The 21,005-nt window shown below is 37.8% G+C and overlaps 1 protein-coding gene across 1 annotated transcript; it reads left to right on the forward strand.

The window, feature by feature from the left end:
* Window positions 1-18,551: 18,551 nt before the first annotated feature.
* Window positions 18,552-20,215, forward strand: LOC145999439 (uncharacterized). The gene is made up of 2 exons (XM_083136401.1): window positions 18,552-19,082; window positions 19,791-20,215. The coding sequence occupies exons 1-2, from the start codon at window positions 18,612-18,614 to the stop codon at window positions 20,160-20,162; spliced, it is 843 nt and encodes a 280-aa protein (XP_082992527.1). The 5' UTR covers window positions 18,552-18,611; the 3' UTR covers window positions 20,163-20,215.
* The last annotated feature ends 790 nt before the right edge of the window (window positions 20,216-21,005 follow it).

A 21,005-nucleotide genomic window follows, 5' to 3' on the forward strand; every position in this document is an offset into this window, starting at 1 on the left:
CGAAATGAGTATTCTCAACTGCCCCTTGGTTTGTAAATTATCCTGTCGAAAGGCGTTTCTTAGCTATTCTCTCGCTTACAAATTATTCCTCCGAAAGGAGTATTCGCAACTGTCCCTTGGTTTGTAAACTATCCTGTCGAAAGGCGTTTCTTAGCTATTCTCTCGCTTTAAAATTATTCCTCCGAAAGGAGTATTCTCAGCTGTGCTCTGGCTTACAAATTATCCTGTCGAAAGGCGTTTTGTCATCGTTTATATCGCTTACAAATTATTCCTCCGAAAGGAGTATTCTCAACTGTCCCTTGGTTTGTAAATTATCCTGTCGAAAGGCGTTTCTTAGTTGTTCTCTCGCTTGCAAATTATTCCTCCGAAAGGAGTATTCTCAACTGTCCCTTGGTTTGTAAATTATCCTGTCGAAAGGCGTCTCTTAGTTGTTCTCTCGCTTGCAAATTATTCCTCCGAAAGGAGTATTCTCAACTGTCCCTTGGTTTGTAAATTATCCTGTCGAAAGGCGTTTCTTAGCTATTCTCTCGCTTACAAATTATTCCTCCGAAAGGAGTATTCTCAGCTGTCCTCTGGCTTACAAATTATCCTGTCGAAAGGCGTCTTATCATCGTTTATATCACGTACAAATTATTCCTCCGAAAGGAGTATTCTCAGCTGTCCTCTGGCTTGCAAATTATCCTGTCGAAAGGCGTTTTGTCATCGTTTATATCGCTTACAAATTATTCCTCCGAAAGGAGTATTCTCAACTGTCTCCTGGCTTGCGAATTATATGGTCGAAAGGCGTTTCTTAGCTATTCTCTCGCTTACAAATTATTCCTCCGAAAGGAGTATTCTCAGCTGTCCTCTGGCTTGCAAATTATCCTGTCGAAAGGCGTTTTGTCATCGTTTATATCGCTTAAAATTATTCCTCCGAAAGGAGTATTCTCAGCTGTCTCCTGGCTTGCGAATTATATGGTCGAAAGGCGTTTCTTAGCTATTCTCTCGCTTACAAATTATTCCTCCGAAAGCAGTATTCTCAGCTGTCCTCTGGCTTGCAAATTATCCTGTCGAAAGGCGTTTATCATCGTTTATATCGCTTACAAATTATTCCTCCGAAAGGAGTATTCTCAGCTGTCTACTGGCTTGCGAATTATATGGTCGAAAGGCGTTTCTTAGCTATTCTCTCGCTTACAAATTATTCCTCCGAAAGGAGTATTCTCAGCTGTCCTCTGGCTTGCAAATTATCCTGTCGAAAGGCGTTTTGTCATCGTTTATATCGCTTACAAATTATTCCTCCTAAAGGAGTATTCTCAACTGTCCCTTGATTTGTAAATTATCCTGTCGAATGGCGTCTCTTAGCTATTCTCTCGCTTACAAATTATTCCTTCGAGAGGAGTATTCTCAGCTGTCCTCTGGCTTGCAAACTATCCTGTGGAAAGGCGTTTCTTAGCTATTCTCTCGCTTACAAATTATTCCTCCGAAAGGAGTATTCTCAACTGTCTCCTGGCTTGCGAATTATACGGTCGAAAGGCGTTTCTTAGCTATTCTCTCGCCAACAAATTATTCCTCCGAAAGGAGTATTCGCAACTGTCCCTTGGTTTGTAAATTATCCTGTCGAAAAGCGTTTCTTAGCTATTCTCTCGCTTACAAATTATTCCTCCGAAAGGAGTATTCTCAGCTGTCCTCTGGCTTGCAAATTATCCTGTCGAAAGGCGTTTTGTCATCGTTTACATCGCTTACAAATATTTCCTCCGAAAGGAATATTCTCAGCTGTGCTCTGGCTTGCAAATTATCCTGTCGAAAGGCGTTTTGTCATCGTTTATATCGCTTACAAATTATTCCTCCGAAAGGAGTATTCTCAACTGTCCCTTGGTTTGTAAATTATCCTGTCGAAAGGCGTCTCTTAGTTGTTCTCTCGCTTGCAAATTATTCCTCCGAAAGGAATATTCTCAACTGTCCCTTGGTTTGTAAATTATCCTGTTGAAAGGCGTCTCTTAGCTATTCTCTCGCTTACAAATTATTCCTCCGAAAGGAGTATTCTCAGCTGTCCTCTGGTTTACAAATTATCCTGTCGAAAGGCGTTTTGTCGTCGTTTATATCGCTTACAAATTATTCCTCCGAAAGGAGTATTCTCAGCTGTGCTCTGGTTTGCAAATTATCCTGTCGAAAGGCGTTTTGTCATCGTTTATATCGCTTACAAATTATTCCTCCTAAAGGAGTATTCTCAACTGTCCCTTGATTTGTAAATTATCCTGTCGAATGGCGTCTCTTAGCTATTCTCTCGCTTACAAATTATTCCTTCGAGAGGAGTATTCTCAGCTGTCCCCTGGCTTGCAAACTATCCTGTGGAAAGGCGTTTCTTAGCTATTCACTCGCTTACAAATTATTCCTCCGAAAGGAGTATTCTCAACTGTCTCCTGGCTTGCGAATTAAACGGTCGAAAGGCGTTTCTTAGCTATTCTCTCGCCAACAAATTATTCCTCCGAAAGGAGTATTCGCAACTGTCCCTTGGTTTGTAAATTATCCTGTCGAAAGGCGTTTCTTAGCTATTCTCTCGCTTACAAATTGTTCCTCCGAAAGGAGTATTCTCAGCAGTCCTCTGGCTTGCAAATTATCCTGTCGAAAGGCGTTTTGTCATCGTTTATATCGCTTACAAATTATTCCTCCGAAAGGAGTATTCTCAGCTGTGCTCTGGCTTGCAAATTATCCTGTCGAAAGGCGTTTTGTCATCGTTTATATCGCTTACAAATTATTCCTCCGAAAGGAGTATTCTCAACTGTCCCTTGGTTTGTAAATTATCCTGTCGAAAGGCGTCTCTTAGTTGTTCTCTCGCTTGCAAATTATTCCTCCGAAAGGAGTATTCTCAACTGTCCCTTGGTTTGTAAATTATCCTGTCGAAAGGCGTCTCTTAGCTATTCTCTCGCTTACAAATTATTCCTCCGAAAGGAGTATTCTCAGCTGTCCTCTGGCTTGCAAATTATCCTGTCGAAAGGCGTTTTGTCATCGTTTATATCGCTTACAAATTATTCCTCCGAAAGGAGTATTCTCAGCTGTGCTCTGGCTTGCAAATTATCCTGTCGAAAGGCGTTTTGTCATCGTTTATATCGCTTACAAATTATTCCTCCTAAAGGAGTATTCTCAACTGTCCCTTGATTTGTAAATTATCCTGTCGAATGGCGTCTCTTAGCTATTCTCTCGCTTACAAATTATTCCTTCGAGAGGAGTATTCTCAGCTGTCCCCTGGCTTGCAAACTATCCTGTGGAAAGGCGTTTCTTAGCTATTCTCTCGCTTACAAATTATTCCTCCGAAAGGAGTATTCTCAACTGTCTCCTGGCTTGCGAATTATAAGGTCGAATGGCGTTTCTTAGCTATTCTCTCGCCAACAAATTATTCCTCCGAAAGGAGTATTCGCAACTGCCCCTTGGTTTGTAAATTATCCTGTCGAAAGGCGTTTCTTAGCTATTCTCTCGCTTACAAATTATTCCTCCGATAGAAGTATTCTCAGCTGTCCCCTGGCTTGCAAAATATCCTGTCGAAAGACATCTTGTCATCTGTTATATCGTTTTCAAATTATTCTCTGGTAAGTGATACCTCTTCACTCTTGTGTTGGAATTTGCTCTCCTGAAGACGATCTTCTTCTTCCTCGGCGTATATGGCAATTATTTCCCGATAATAAGTATTCTTCGCCAATAAGTTCTGGTAGTTTTGCTCGTTGAAAATTTTTGCCCCCTCTTCAAAATGCTTGCTTGTATCTCTCAGTTTCATCTTCTTGTTTTGCATTAATGACCTCTAAAAAATATCAAATACACATTTTTTGTTGTCTATTTCATATTTTATTTTCCATCAAAATACTTGCAACCTGTTAAATTTCCATAACTTGTACACATCTGTGCCAGGCCAAGATTTGCGCATGTGTTCACCCTTAGATTACAGCATTGAGAGTTCCACCATCCTATGTGGATAATTAATTTGTAACGTTAAATACATTCGACTTTGTTACTTTATTTTTACTACTAAGCTTCATAATCTTATTAATTTATTTTCTTATCTCTTTAAAATAACATTTTCCAAAAGGGTGCATTTGAGTAGAAGGAGTACATGGGCTTTCACCCCTCCTCCCCCTCGGCCTGTTTTATTCATATAAAGTGGCACACTTGTAGGAGGTAAAGTTCAACTTCGATGGCAATTTCGGGTGTTGGCACACCCGAACAAAATGCTCCGAAAACATCATATGGTTGTGTTATGCACTCATATCCATTCCGTTAAGGGAATTTTTCTCACTGTCTGCGACAAACGGGATGGTATTCACGGGAATTTTCTGCAGTGTCATTTTAAGTAAGGTAGGTGAGCCAAATGTAGTCCGTATTCGCCAGGTGGCACACTTTACGAGAATCATATTAGTTTTTAACACTGCTAAGAAATGGCAGTACATTATTATACCCATTGCCCCTCAGGTACAGTATGCAGAAAATCAACTGTCCCGAGCTGCCAGAAGCCATTGTATGTAAGGTATTGAGTAGCCGATCTAGCACATTAGTCACCGCTGTTATTTTCAGGTATGTGAGAAATGTGTGCATGTACATCTTTGAAATTAACGAATGTTCATATATTATACATATTTTGAAAGCTCATTAGTTATCTATTTCATCATGTAGTTAGATTGTAAAAATGTTTTTTGTGCCAAATGCAACCTTACCTACTTTTGTTTTAAAACCTTGGTTTCTAAGGTGAGCCATTGTTACTTTGGTTTATTTAACTTCGCTTTTCTGGCGCTTTCGATTAATTGCGAAGATGAAAATGAGTGATGATGTGATAAAATTGATGAAAAGGACACTCGAACATCTATACTAAGGCCTGGATTCGAACCCGGGACCACCTGGCGTTTTAAGGGCTGTAATAAACACTCCTGCACGGGAATCGGCTATTCGTGATTACTGTATATAATGCATGCTAACATTCAAAAGTTTGAGACCAACAATTTTCTCTAATAAATTGTAGAAATGAGAAGAAACATGAATAAATATTTTTTTCTGGAGCACAAGCAACATTTTCTAAGCAACACCCAAGGTGACCCATTTGTAACGGTTTTGTAATTATTTTCCTTTTTAAAGTTACAAGAAATTTTACAAAATGTCCATTTGATAGACGTTGTTGATTAGTTATAGAAACTACATATTTTAATTCCAGACATTTATCTATCATTAGATGTTTGTAAATTGCCCTAGGAGATTAACTATGACCACTTTTGGTTCACCTACCTTACGTACCCCTAAAAAATTCAAACGTGAAAGAAATGTGATCAAACAATTCACCAGATTAGACTTTCAACAATACATGCACGGTATCTATACTATGTGCCACGATCCACTTCCTTTATCTGGAAACAGTGTTTTTCTTTCTCGAAAGGGTTCTGGCAGATTTTATTTTTTTAATCTACCATTGTTGAAGATCGCTACCATCTGTGGGGTTATCCAATATCGTGCCTTGAATTCGGTGAGGTAAACTGTTTATATTACACTGAATTTCATAAGGAAAAATCACTATAATTTATTTTTTTATCCAGTATTATCACTGCAGGGAGGCGTGGTAGGCAAATGCCCCATACCCCATGCTAGTTTCCGCTTGTTCCATTCAGCTCTGCGAGTCTGCATTTCTCTCAAGTCGCTCCCCAAGTGTATTCACGACGCTGGGTCGACATGAGATATCTATCAAACTTAGGACCATTTTCACCAAAGGTGAGAGTACTGTAGTATTAATGGTCTTCGCTTTTGTCGGATTTGTTTTTTAGACTCGTAATGTGTTTGAATGGACAATTAATAACTATAGTAAAACAAGTCTTAATAAGTATATACTCTTAGTTAATCCAAAATATTATTGTAATGTAAGTATAACAAAAAAAATGAAAATTTTATTGAGGAAATGTAGCTAAATACTTATCACTCAAGACACTGCAAACTCTCATTTCATATTCAGCTAACGGTATTAGAAAATATATAGCCTACATATTCTACTGGATTAATCTTTCAAAATTAGTTTGCCTGAAAATTTCAATAAAGTAGAGATATGGTAAAATAGATAATGTGTATATTTATCTTAGTGAGTCTATATTATGTTTTCATTACCTGACGATCCCCCCCCTCTCTCTCTCTGTCTCTCTATCTCTCTCAGTATGTGTGTGTACGTGCATATGTAGGTGGGATGGTGTGCGGTGTATGTACACGCCAGGGTTGTTAAAAATCCAAGAACCCATAAGTTCTAATGGGTTGTATTGGGTTCCGCTGAAGGACCAAACATTTTCTCTCGTACAATTTCAATTCGGTCCAAGTTGCGTAGGATTTCTGTACCGAATTTAAATTGATCCGCAAAAAAGGTCCCTGGACCGTATTTTATTTGAGGCTAAAATAAGGTTCCTGGACCGAATTTAAATTAATCTAAAAAGAAAGGTTCCTGGACCGAATTGAAATACTTTACAGATAGAAAGTTCATTTACGGTCCAGAACCCAATTACTCTTGCTGATTTTCTCTCCCGGATCGGAATTGAATATATTTAAAATTCCTGGACATTTAACAACCCTGGTACTTGATTTGATTGATTGATTGATTTGTTGTTTTAAGTCCACTTTATGCACAGTAAGGCTACTCGGGACTGGCCTTACAGTTTAAAGTGGGATCCAACAACCCTGGTACTCGCACACACATGTACGCAAACATAAAACATACAAAGATGCACACAAACATACAAATATGAACATGTGTGTGTATGTGGGTGTGTTTGTAAGCACAGGGGAGTGGACATCTATACAGGACGTCGCCCTTCATGACAGGGTACAAAGACTATGAGGACCAACGACAGCAGGTTCAGTCTCGATTAGCCTAACTGTGCATAAAGTTGACTTACAACAAACTTCTACTCAAGCAAAACTTACTAATTTTACAAACTTTAATGTACACTCATCCAATACAATAAATAACAGTAAAACCGTGAAATCGAATTTATTATACATTTACGTTTCATCTAATGAAAAAATCATACATATTTATTTATTGAACTTGAAATTCAATATTTTCTAATATTTGGTGAGTTTACAAGTTACCATAAGGACTTTAGCCAACACATGAATTAAATAATAATAATGAATTCCCGAAATACAAAAAACCGCAAGTGTAAATTACTTGACATGACATACAGGGATGAACTTTTTGTATGTACCAGCTGCATATAAACCCTTGTGTTTGGGAAAGAATATTTTTTGTAGTTTTCTGCTCAGTGGTGTCATAAGGCCCTCTCTTACCCCGCAATGCACAAAGAAAGTGGGCGATTTAACGAGAGCCAGTAAGTACTTTCTTTCCTAGCACAGTCATTAAGGAACCTCCAAAATGTAAATATCATACAGAATTGCCCTCTATGAACATTAATATGAAACAATAATGACACTGTAATCGAAAAGAGTCATTAATCAAGAGATTCGCATTTGTTTCTCGAGTGTCAAACTTTTTGACCAACAAGAATAAAACACAATAATAGAGGTTAACAAAGAAGAGTGACATGCGTACTGAAGTTGGAAGCTTATGCCGTCTATTACCTCATGCGCAAACTACGAACTTGTGGGGATATGTACGAGGGCTGTTCAATAAAGAATAATATACTTTTTTCTTACAAGAAATATTTACTCGCCTTCAGAATTTTGTTGGTATTTCTCAAAGTAGTCCCCATTGGATGCAATGCACTCTTTTCAGAGTTCTTTCCGGTCTTCGAAGGCACGCTGGAGGCAGTTTTGATAGATCTTTCAGAATCACATCAGCAGGCTTCACTACTGATTCTGATGAAGTAAAATGCCTTCCGCGAAGGCGTTTCTTCAAATTGGGGAATAGATTGATTTGCTTTATTTTACTTTGCTTTTGTGCCACTTTTGGCTAATTTGCAAAGACGGGGCTGAGTGATGATATGATGAAATTGATTAATTGACACAAACATCCATACCCAGGACAGGATACGAACACCCCTGGCATAGTAGTGCGATGTGCTAGCCACTCCGCCACGGGGGTGGCTTGGGTAAAGGAAAACAGTCGCATGGGGTTAAGTCTGGACTATAGGGAGGGTGAGGCACAACGTTTTTCGCGAGATTTTCAGAAACAATGTTTTGCGATGTGCGGCCGTGAATATACATCCACCGCGTACAAAGATCTCTCATACGCGTGGGTGCACACAATGAAATTTTCTGTTAGTACTCTCAACGTTATTCGACGATTTTCTCTCTCTCAATAACAGCAGCGATGTTGATGTTTTCATCCGTAACAGCCCTGACCAGAGCTCCGGGTCCACGTTTTTTTTAAAATTGATTTCTCCCCTCTTTAAACATTTTAACCCACCTTCTAGCTTTGCTATATGGAAGAACAGACTCTCCATAGGCCTCCTGTACCATTTCGTAGGCCTCAGCTGACGATTTATTCAGACGAAAGCAAAATTTCAACGCAGTGCATTGTTATTTCCTCCATTGTTATTGCCGTAGACGGAACTGAACATGTCTCAACCTGCACGGCTGTTACAGGCACACAACTGAAATCAAAACAATGAAACTATAACTTGACAAGTTTAAAAACAAGACGCTGCAATCCATTGTTTGCGCACCTCGCATCACATTTCCCCACCCCATTGTCTGCAGCGACGTTAGTTCGCAGTGTTGCAAACCTGGAGGGAGAGGAATCGTATGAGAATTTTCAACGAAATTTGAATGTGAAAGGCATGAATTAGTATCCCCTCACCTACGCTACCTATTGATTACGCTAAATTCTAAATACATTTTGATATTTTCCCTTTAAACCTTAAATGAATTAAGTTATATTAGGAATATTTCTTACCAGCATAAGAAATGTAAGAAATAAAATGATAGAAAAATGAAAAAAATATATAAACGATAGAACTGAGCTCACCTTCTAAATGTTTTCCAGTTCTCCTCCTTCAGTTTCACTCTCCCACTCATCCGAGTCTGTGTCTACCGATGAATCTGTGTCCGTGTCTGAATCGGCTTCACCAAGTCTAATTATCAGTTCATCTACACGCTCGTCCTTAAGTCCATCTCTTTCAAAGTAAGAATCTTCAATTTTTTTCACGTGTTCACAACATTTAATCCATTTCTGTACAGAATATTGACTAAATAATTTTCCCAGCAATTCTTACTTTGCGTCCAGTGAATCCGAAATGAATTCCCTTGCCTTACCCTTGATCCCCCCCCCCCCCACACAAGCTCAATGGGATTTAAGTCTGCGTGGTAAGGCGGAAGTCGTATTATGGTGTGCCCCGTGTTTCTAAATTTCGTGTCAATCGCATACTGTTTCACATAAGGTACACTTTGAATTTTTAACTACAATTGCCTTTTGTTCATTGTTCACAATGCTTTCACTCTATTCTCCGCATCAATTTCAGTTTCGTTTGCAGGTTTGTCTGTCGCTGAGAGCCACTGTACCATGAAAATCGTCATATTTGTTTTAGCTTAATTTTGCTGATTTGGCACCACTGGTACTCTCAACGCCAGACCAGTGAGTAGAAAAGTGGTGGGGAGGATGACGTAATAGCAAGTGCTCCGCAGCGATCTGCGCATATCGGGACTTAACTTGTCAGGCTATAGTACTGCATGTACACTATGCATTAAGGTAACAATACAACATAAAATTAAATGTTAGCGCTAGGAATTATGTGAATAAAGAAAACATAATTCTTTATTAAACAGCCAACGTAGAATAATCTATTTTCTCTTATTATCTGTGAGTATATTTTGAGAGAGTTGATTTCTGAAGACATGATTTACGATTACGGTTTTACGTTTTAAAAAATATGTAGGACATGCTCTACTTAAGTTAAGACTTTCAATTGTAACATTGCACATATTTTACAAAATGATATATACTCTGTCCCGGCTATCACTGTAGCATAGCGGCAGAAAATGAAGGGGGATCGAGTGGGCTACACGCTGCAGTTGCTTCCTCCCTCCACGCAATCCCATTCCCTCTCACGTGTTCATTGGTGTAGCCGTCTCGCGTCACTACTTGCGCAGAGACTTGTTTTCGTTCACTTGCTCCAAAGAAAGCCGGAACAGTGTATACGTAACCATCACAATGTGATACAAAGTCTTACATTACGTATAACAAGTAGGGTCCGATTTAGACCTCGAAATCCAACTTTCAGCGAAGCACAAGACAATTTTACGTTACGATTTATATAGTATTCATCAGTGTAGGTAAAACGTAGCCATAATTTTATTATTTTATTTATTTGCTATTCATGCATATCAATGTTGGTGATTACTACTTAGGTTTATTCTTGTGTAACTATATAATGTACTGGAAACTACTGGAAAAAGTTATGAAACGAGACTTATGTACCTAGGTAAGAAGGCTTTATTTTGTTCTGCAAAGAGGGTAGGACACAGCCGGTATAGCCACTAGTGATAATATTAACATTATTACCTTAGTATTAACATTACCGACCTGTAATCAAATGTCCAGTATTGGTTTTCAGTTGCTGCATATTTCAATTTCAAATAAGTAAAGTACCATTTCTGTTAAACTTTTTATTTGTTTTATTCTTTCATGTTGTTCGCTTGTTTTGTTCGTTGGAATATTGTTATAGTAGCTTTTCACAATACTTAATTGCCACTGTGGGTGGGGGGGGGGGGAAGTTCATGTTCTCAGCTAAATCCGCAAATGATCTCTGTTTATTCGGGAAACTAGGTCGTTGTTTGGATAGACCTCCTCATTGGTAACCTCATGAACACGGCATTATATTTTTCACATTTCAACATATTTTCTAAAAGATGAGTGCAATATAATATTAATATTATAATATTCATAACCAGGGACCGGATATCTGAAAAATTATCTATAAAATGACCTAAAAATATCAATAAAATAACCTAAACATGTGACTTACAAATTTTGTTCTTTTTTCAACCTATGACAGTTAATATGACACAGTTTACTTCTGTAACGTTAGAATTCAAATTAAAAAGTGTATGTGAATTTTAGGTATAAAAATCTGTAAAAATCTTACCTTATTGGGAATTATTGCAGTAGGTAATGCGAGTGGCATGTAGCTTTGATCCTACAATCGCGTTACGATAGGATTCTTGTTTTCATTGTTACAGACATCAAAGCGATCAATGTCAGTTCCTGGCAAAAAATGAAAGAGTAAAACGTAATTCAATTACATTACGTTTTTGTGCAATTACGCAAAAATGACCAAAAAAAAAGAGTTAAAATTTGAAAAAAAATGACTTAAAACTTAAAACGAAAATATTGCGAAGGAATTCACAATAATATTTAAATTCTTATAACCAGAGGTTCATATTCAGAATTTTAATACATCATCAAAATCCGGCCCCTGGATGCATATTATGCAGTTGTATCTTGTTAACTTACGGTGATATATGAGGTGTTTATCATTCCCTATTTTTGGTTCCATTAATAACAGGTTGATAAGGAGAATGATAGCCCCAGCAGTAAGATACAATTGCAAAAACTGGGGGAATTCCGGTATAAGCTTCAGTTGGTTTATTTTCCTACTAGCAAAAAGTTGAACTTCAAAATATATATGCATGTGTATAATATTTCTTATCCTAAAACTGCATGGCTCAGTAGGCCTGTTAGGGCCAAGACCTGCCAGAGCGACTTTTTGATTGGGTGACGCGTGGTCAGTGCATCGAGTCCCATCGCCGCTGTTTTCTGGTTTTCGAGACCGGAGCCAGCTACTTCGTTTCCAGTAGCTCCCTAATTGTCCTCACGACACTGGGTCAACGCCGAAATTTCATTGGCTCTAACCGGAAATACAACCCATGACCGCTCGCACCAAAAGCAAGAGCGCTAACTAACGCTGGGTACCCATATGATATTTAGTTACTAACGTAAATTGTCCATAACTCATGGATGGTCGATATTGATGGAACTAAAGAATGAATTCCGGGTAACGAATAATCTACTAAGTGCTGTTGTAGAGCAATGTACTTACATGTCGATTTGTATATCCACATATCCATGGCTGAGGTCCTGCAGGAAACAACTCATTTTAGAAGACCTGAGTCCAAAGGAACACACCAACAACAACGAAGACCACCTCTGATGATACTGGCTGTTTAACCTTTCAGTAATAAGTCCTAGGGTACAAAAATTAGACACTAGAATATAGCTAAAAACCATGAAAACGAACCATCTGATACTCATAACTGAGAATATCTATGATAAATTTACAACAACAAAAAAAATCATCAAATATTCCTAATCCACACTAGAGAAAGACGGCTAAATTAGAAAAAAGTGAATGTTGTCTCATGGAACAATAGTTTTACCAAAAAATATGTAAAACTGTTATTTTGATGGAATTGACTCACACGGCAATACTATCCCTAGTGATTTTTTCGAAAGGGATATAGTGTTGCGGAAGGGGGATTCACATGATTTTGTTACACTCAAACACTCAAATATATCATTTCGTACAATATAGAAGCACTGTTTTGAAGTTAGTATGAGACATTGGGCATCCTCAGTCAAAATTCTGCTTCTCTTTCAAATTCCTCTTTTGCCTAACTTTTGGTAGGTTCTGATTTCAAAGGAGCAGAATATTTTCAGAAAGGAAAAGCAGGACACTATGCACTGAAGCCCCAATCTTCATTTTTTCTTTCAAATTATTTTCTGCTTCCTCGTTCCAAATACACGTATACATACTTGTAAGTACATAAAAGCAAGATAGTCAAAGTTGAGAAAATGATGGCAGCCATCCCCCAGTTAAGAAATTTACGTAAGCAGCCTTCACTTAATATATTGTATCCATGTTGAATCAAACAAGCATCCCCCCAACCTGTGAACCTCCACTTCCAGCACTGCTTTAAAGTTACATGTGAAGTTTTTCCAACTTTCTCAAAGAGTAATGAATTCTGTTCCACACTTATTCATGATATTAAGGATGACATGGTTAAAACCATCTTGATTTAAATCGGCCAGCCGTGCATAACATATGAAAAATATGGTAATTTGACAACTATCAATAAAATAGTATTTTTCTACACAGTTATGAACAGCTGTAAAGGAAAGAAAGGCCTCCTATTGACAAATCAAAGGATCCATGTTTATTTGTCTAAGAAACAAGCAATGAATGTATGTATAATGCAATACACAAGTCTTATTCGACTTCAAACTTTTTGAAGCATAGTTTGCCTAATAATGAAGTGCTTGCAACCAATTAGGACTATGGATTTTCAGAATCAACTCAATGTTCAAGTTAGGTTACATCATTTAGTAAATTACTTTCTTAATGTTTCAACTTTTAGTTTCAACTTGTCGGCTGTTCATATATTGTTCATAATTGAAAAAGAAAACTGTATGTTGGTGCATTTATGTCTGGTAAACATAAACTAAACTAAGCAATTTTGAGCACATTATCCAAAAGAACACTTCCTTGGAACTTCCACCGGTCGCATGCCTAACCTTGTTTCGCTCTAACTAAAAACTTCGAATATTGTATTTCTACATATTCACAGAATTCGCATAAAGTAGCTTCACGAACAGTGTGTATATGAAAATATGAATAAATGCACACTACACTTTCAATAAAACTTACAAATGCACTTCCTATTGAATTGAAGTTATTTTTAAACTGCAAACCGATAATTCATGTTATGCAGGACATTTCGCACCACATTTTTCAAAGAAAGGCCATATTTGGCTTTTTAGATCGCGGACTGCAGGACAAAAATCTAAAAAGAGAGGATTGTTCTGCGAAAGTATGGTGCAAAGGTGAATTTCAAAATGAAGGCAGCTTTTATCAGAGGATAGCTAATTTGAATAGAATCAGGCTTTGGATGTGATAATATTACTAAATCGTATTACGTCAGGACATACAACTACTAAAAGTCATTTACAAAAGATCCGGATTGTACAAAACCCAAACTTTACATGTGGCAACAAGGAAGATATACACCATATCATATTTGAGTGTAATAGATACACACAAGAAAGAGAGACATTCTATAAAATTGTTATAAACTGTGAAATTCCACTTCCTCAGTGTTTGGAATATTTGATTTGTGAACCTAACCTTACAGTCGGATATATATTGTTATCTTTTTTTAGAAAATGTGGCTTAACTATTTAGTAGAAAAAACTTTTATTGATAGTGTATTTTAATAACAATGTACTAAAAATGTAAGTATATGTACAGTACATATACAGATATGAGAAAAACTGCTTAGTGGTAATCCCAAGTAAAATGTAAATGAAATAAATAAATACCCTATTTTAAACTGTGTATTCAATCCCCCATTAGCTACCTGCGCATAAAGTAGACTTTAAACGAGGTTTTTAAGGCAAATTTCACCCTAGATCAATGTAATGCAAATATCTTACAGAATGAATAGGAGTAGCTCGTAAGTAATTTACACTCTTACCTCATATTATAATAATAATTCCTATGTGCTGTCATCGTTCTGCGAGTTCCGAAGTTGCAGCTTGAACACTTATTTCGATATTACTGTAACATAATCTCGTCCATTTCAGGAGAGCTTTCATCATCTTCATTTGTGTTGTGCATAACTATGGTGATATGAATACATGGCTATTGTTCGAAGAGCCACTTATTAACTGTTCATTGTTGTTAATAATTATCTCACTAGCTGGTGCAATGTACTATCGTTAGGAAAGTGTCCATGTGCACATATCCTCACGGAAGAGATTGTTGCCAACATTCTGTCCCTTTATCTTTGAAGCACGCGAACGGAAACAAGTCTGTTAGATATTATGTGAGTTGGCACCTGGCAATATTGTTTACTCTGTATTCTGGGCAATAGCCTGTGCAGTACTTTGTTTGTTCTATGCTGTGTTGTATTACTGTCAACCCGGGCAAGAAAGTATGAAGATTGTCATGTTTTTTACTGTGTTGTGCACATGTTCTTGAGAATATAGTCAAAAGGATATTAGCAACGAGTCTTTTATTTCTCAATCCAACAAAGTCTCTGCACAAGTAGCGACGTGAGACGAGCCCATGAACATGTGAGAGGAACGGCATTGCGCGCGAGTGTGTGTGTGTGTGTGTGTGTGTATGCAGTCACGAGCCTTCGCAGTAGCGTGTACTGCTTTATTCTGCCCACTCGATCCCCCTCCCATTCTTTGTCGTTATGCACGGCCTTGCTCCAGAGATAGTTGGGCCAGGGTATAGGACAAAGGATTTCTGGGGCTCATGTGGAAACTTAGGTCGCCTTTCCAAGTCTTCACATTTGTTATTTCTTCATATTTATGAATTTAGTGATGATGATCTTTTCGCCGTTATTAAACAACATTATACTCTTCAAAAAACATTTTGAAGTCGACAAAAGTTCAAAGCAATGATCTAAGCCGGCATCGATTATAGAAGAGCTAGATTATTTGAACGAATAAAGCAAATTGCAAAATCATAGCAGACATGTACAAAAGCTCATGCCATGAGACTTAATGGTTTAATTTTATTAAATGAAACATATTTCCCCAACTTCATTCACATCTAGGTGAACATAACAGATTGCTGATTAAATTCTAGAAAACTATACATTTTGCAATAATGCAATGGATAGAAGTCAATGTGTAATGAGATTTATATTTTCAAAACAATTGGCGTGATATATTGTTATATTTCTCTCAAAAATGTAACATTCCTAAAATCAAATACACGCTTCTTGTACGTCATTTAACTCATTAGAATAGTTTATGTGAATCTTGGCGCTTCTGATCAGTGACCTGAAATTGTTACACAACCTTTTGAATTCTAAAAGTTTAATAACTTTCATCCTAACATATGATAAATTAATAATTTACCATTGCATTACAGTGTTCTACAAATTTTCACTTTTGGCTTTTATGGAAATGAAAGTAGCTGTTTCTTACTGAAATTGACCTTCTGAACAAGAATATGCACTTCATTTTATAAGATAAGGTGCTAATTCGATGTTACAGCATAATTTATGTTACCCATAAGCAATGCATTGGCTCTTATTTTCAAGATAAGCATAATTCATGTTATATGGGGAACCGAATATGATTTCTTTATGTTTTCTGGGTCGCTGAACACGAAAATGATATCTAAATTGATTGATTAACTCTTGTTTTCGAGATAATAGCAATTTAGTATAAATAGATTACAATAAAATGACAGAAAATTGCATTAAAAAAGTTACTTTAACGGTGTCTCTTTTGGCCTGTCTATGATATTCTCTTTCAGGAGCATCCCTTTTCACCAACCAGCAATAATCACCTAACATGGAAGCACTCCATTTCCTTTTATATCGTTGTTCAATCACCGAAATGTCTTGGTGGAAGCGCTTGACATGTTCATCGCTCACGGCACCACAATTTAGCGGGAAGAAATCCAGTTCGGGGTGCAAAAAGTGAACTTTCAGTAACATATTGCACCCCAGTTGTTTTTAAGAGTCCATCAGATTTTCTACAAGTTCTTTCAAATTTTCAGCTTTGAAATTTCCCAGAAAACCAATCGAAACATTTTTAAATGATTGCCATGCTGCGTTTTCCCTGCCACTTAGCACTTCTTCAAACTGATGGTCTTAAAAAAGTTTCTTGATTTGTGGACCAATAAACACGCCTGCTCTTACTTTGTCGAAACTGAGCTTGGGGATTTTTTACGTATGTAAGTGAATGTAGAACTCTTCACATCTAAAGCTTTCACAAAATTCTTCATAAGCCCCAATTTTATATGATATGTGGGGGAAGCAAAACTTTGCTTCGCTCTATCAAAGGTTCATGTGCAACATTTTTCATCCCAGGAGTTAACGATTGTTATTGGGACCAAGTTTTCTTAGCATAGTGGGTGTCCCTCGCGCGGCTATCCCACTCGCATAGAAAACAACAATATTTAGTGTAGCCGGCTTGCAGTCGTAACAAAATAGCAAATACCTTGAAATCACCACATACTTCCCACTGCTACTTCTTATAGTCTATTCCTATCACAATGTTTTGCATATTTGCATATGTTTCTTTTGTGTTAGTTGCATACACCACAGGAATGGAAGGAAACTTATTTCCGTTATGTAGAAGTACCGCTGTAAGACTTGTCTTTGAAGCGTCAATGAACAGTCGCCACTGATCAGGAATGTTACTCATATTAAATGCATCCATCAGGCAACCAATGTCTATGCAATACGAGAAAGCCCCGTCAGTTTTAAAGAATTGCTCAAAATATTTGTTTCTGCAGCGATATCTTCTAACTTTCACGGTGGCGTGTAGACAATTGAATTGTTGTAAACTTGATGCCAAGAATTATGCCTAATTTTTAGGACGTTCTAGATCTTATGATTCGAGGAGTCTGCGCTTGTCAAGTAGTCTGCATCTCTTGAAGTCAATGGCTGCTCTTGTACGTTGTTTGAAGAAACACTGCTATTTTCGTCAGAGTCCATAGAAAGGTTTTCTGGAAGTTCAAGAACAGGAAGTCTTTCGCCATGAGACACAGGCCGAATTGCTGATGGTATATGAGGGTACACAAATGTTGATTTTCTCTTCCTGAACATACCTTTCTTACTAGGGGGAATCGTACAGAAATAACTTAGAAATAACAATTAGTAGTGTAATTGGTAGGCTCCCTCCACACCATGGGCACTGCAAACGGCATACAACGACCTTTTCCATTCACCCACGCATTAAGTTTGGACGAACACGTAATGCAGCACACGTGTGGTGATCATTTTTGTCCAGGTCCCCTATTTTACACCCGAAATATAAGAAATATGATTTCTTAATAGATGGCGTAACCGAACACTTCATCGAAGCAAATGCCACTTCTCCGCATATATAGCAAAAGTTATCCGGATTATTCACGCACTTCCGGAACATTTTTCTGCTTGTCTTTAGGATTAAAATGCCAGATGAAATTGTCCCAACACAATACTCATGGATGCATTTCGGTACACATCAGACATACGATCACTATCCTACAATAAGAACTGAAAACTCTGATCACGTGATTATCACGCATGCAGGGGAATAGCCGATCACGTGATGAACACGCGTTCAGCGAGAATTGCGGCATGATCCTGCAGTTTTGCCAACTGTTTATCGGTGCGAACCCCATATTTAGTGAGAAAATCGTAATTTCAAGTAGTGGCTGTAATTAAAAAAAAGCAGAGCTTAGCTACAAATTTCAATGTCATTTTCGAATTCAGTGGCCTCGAATTAATCAAGATTAGCTAATCTCATTTCCATAACATTTTGTGTGTAGAACTGTGTTATCAGACTAATTATTTTATCTAATGTATCAATAATACCTAATTATGAATAGGCATTTTTTTAATGAGTTGCATGATACACTTGAAAAGGAATTTTTGGTTAATTTTACGTCAAAACTTCGACATAATTATTGATGATGGGATCAAAGAGCCAAGTAATTAAAATTTCATTAATAATTATCACTCATTGTCAAGGAAATATGCATCTAATTGGCATTCATCTCTATAATCCCGGGAGTGGCATTACTGTGATTGATAAACTGCAATAATGTTTGACGTAGTTAGCAATATCATTACTTGGGATTCCTTGTGTGTATATAAAGACCCGGTGATTTTGTGACGGACACCAGCTGGAAGTCGAAGTTACTACCGCTATCACAATGAAGGCCTTCCTCGCTCTAATCGCCCTCTGCCTAGTGGCTAAGGTTCGCTCTGAGACGATCACCTGGGACTTCGAAGATAGCCTTGGGAATCTGGAGCAGAACCCCGACAACACCGTGGTCTGGAAGCAGTCGTCCATCGACGACATAAGGAAGCACAAGAAGAGTCCCATCCCAGGAACTCCAGATGGCAGCGAGGGTGTCGCTGTCGTCGATCTTCTGAAGCAGGTGTCCGGAGGGGCCGCACTGAACACTCCCTGGCTCAACATTCCCGACGGTGGTAAGGTGTCTCTCTCCTATTTCACCAGGGCCTACCTCCCGGAAGCCAACGGAGTCCAGGTCGCCTACCTGGAGAACGGTCCCGTCTACCAGGAGATCATCCTCGACCTCTACGCCGAGTCCAACCCTTCGACTGACGAGTGGTACGAGGCATCTGCAGAGATTCCTTCTGGTCTCAAGCAGCCCCTGCAGGTAAGAAACGATTTGACACTGTTTGATTAGAATAGGAAAGGAAGGAAAAGGTGTATTCCACAAATCACACCGTGAATACTATTTTATTTTTACAGAAAACAATATATAATGAACACGTCTTCATAGGCTACACTCTTGTACAGGTCTGGAGCACTTGGCAGCTCTAAGCATTTAAAAATTGTAATCCTTGCCGTTTGCTCATCCTAGAGCTGGATATAGATTTTATGGATGCATTGCCCTATATTCGTATCCGGTTATTAACGTTCTGCATTACACGAATTCATTCAAATATAATTAGTGTAAACAAAATAAAATGAAACCAGGCTCTTTGAGTGCAAAAGATCCCGCAATCAAAGGTTCCTGATTTCAGTAACGGAATATTCTAACTGTCCTTTACTGATCATCAGCTTCAACTTATCATAATTCATGTCTATCGTCTGGATTATCGAAACGGGGTAATAAAGCGAGTTATACGTAGATACATTCGCCATATAGCGTACATTCGTTTACTTTTAGTATTGTTGAAGAGTGTTTTGCATGCAGAAACACTAATTTCTACTGTGATTTCATGAACCACTTTATTCTACATTTCATATAAATAATCTAAAGGAACTGTATTCTAAGATATTATATAAGCAATATTAGTTTTATAAGTGAGACAACTACATTATTGCGAACCCACTAACAAGAGCTTCTTATTCTTTGTAGATCTGGGTGTACGGTACCCAAGGCAACGGCACTGATATCGACGTGGTGGCCATCGACAACCTGAGCGTATCAGGAGTTGAGGACGAAGGGGATTCTGATGAATCCGGTGACTCCGGATCGGAGTCAGGCAGTGAATCGTCTGAAGAAGGCAGTGAATCGTCTGAAGATGGCAGTGAATCAACCGAAGATGGTAGCTCCTCATCAGAAGAAGATGGTTCAATTGAAGAGGAGACAGATGCTCCAACCACCACCACCACCACCACCACCACTACTACTACTACTACCACCACACCTCCTCCACCACCAACCACTGAGAAACCAGAAGATGGTGGCGACAACTCTTCAGAAGAAGACGACGAAGAGGAGTTGTAATGGAGTACAAGGAGGAGGAAGAAGAGTCACATCAACTAGCACTATGTCGAAGTAACTACCTAATTGTCAAACAAACGTATTTCATAAAATAAATTACATTTTTGATTTGGTGCCATATCTTTCCTTCTGCACTCTAACTCAAATTCAAATTCTTTATTTGCATGGGCGAGGTTCAGCCTGAGGCTGTTCTGCCACCTAACCCGTGTCATCGATTACATTTAAATTTACATTTCTTATACATACGTTATTACAGTATTAATACAGTGTGCAATAAACTGTATGATTTAGTTACAAAATCTATTGATAAAATAATTGTAATAAGTGTATGAATAAAATTATACAAAAATTGTGAAAAGACAACAACATAAAAATAAAATAAAATGAATAAAAAATATTTTTTTAAAAAAAAGATGTAGACAAAATACATAACATAAACATACAAGATACATCATAGTATGTGAACATAATCTCTGCTCTGCCAAAATAAAATTATTTACTTCATTTCGGAAAGATTCTATTTTAGATATGCTCGACATGGTCTTAGGTAGGGCACTCCATATCTTTGCAGCAAAATATGAAAACGACGACTGATATACCTGTGTGTTGCAGAGTGGAAGGTTAATTTTGAAATTATTTCTGGTATGGTGGCTGTGAATACTGGTGCGAGGGATCAACATGTCTGCCAGATACGACGGCTTGCCAGATGTAATAATTTTATGTATAAGGCAATATGTATGCAGTAGTCGCCTACGCTACATTATTTATGGAAGGTAAAATATGTTCATGCTTCGGGATGCAAAATATGAACAGCACGCAGGCATTTTAGCATTTTTGAATTTTTGC

The sequence above is a fragment of the Lepisma saccharinum genome, chromosome 15, assembly GCF_977018435.1.
Source record: "Lepisma saccharinum chromosome 15, izLepSacc3.1, whole genome shotgun sequence".
In the NCBI taxonomy this organism is placed as follows: domain Eukaryota; kingdom Metazoa; phylum Arthropoda; class Insecta; order Zygentoma; family Lepismatidae; genus Lepisma; species Lepisma saccharinum.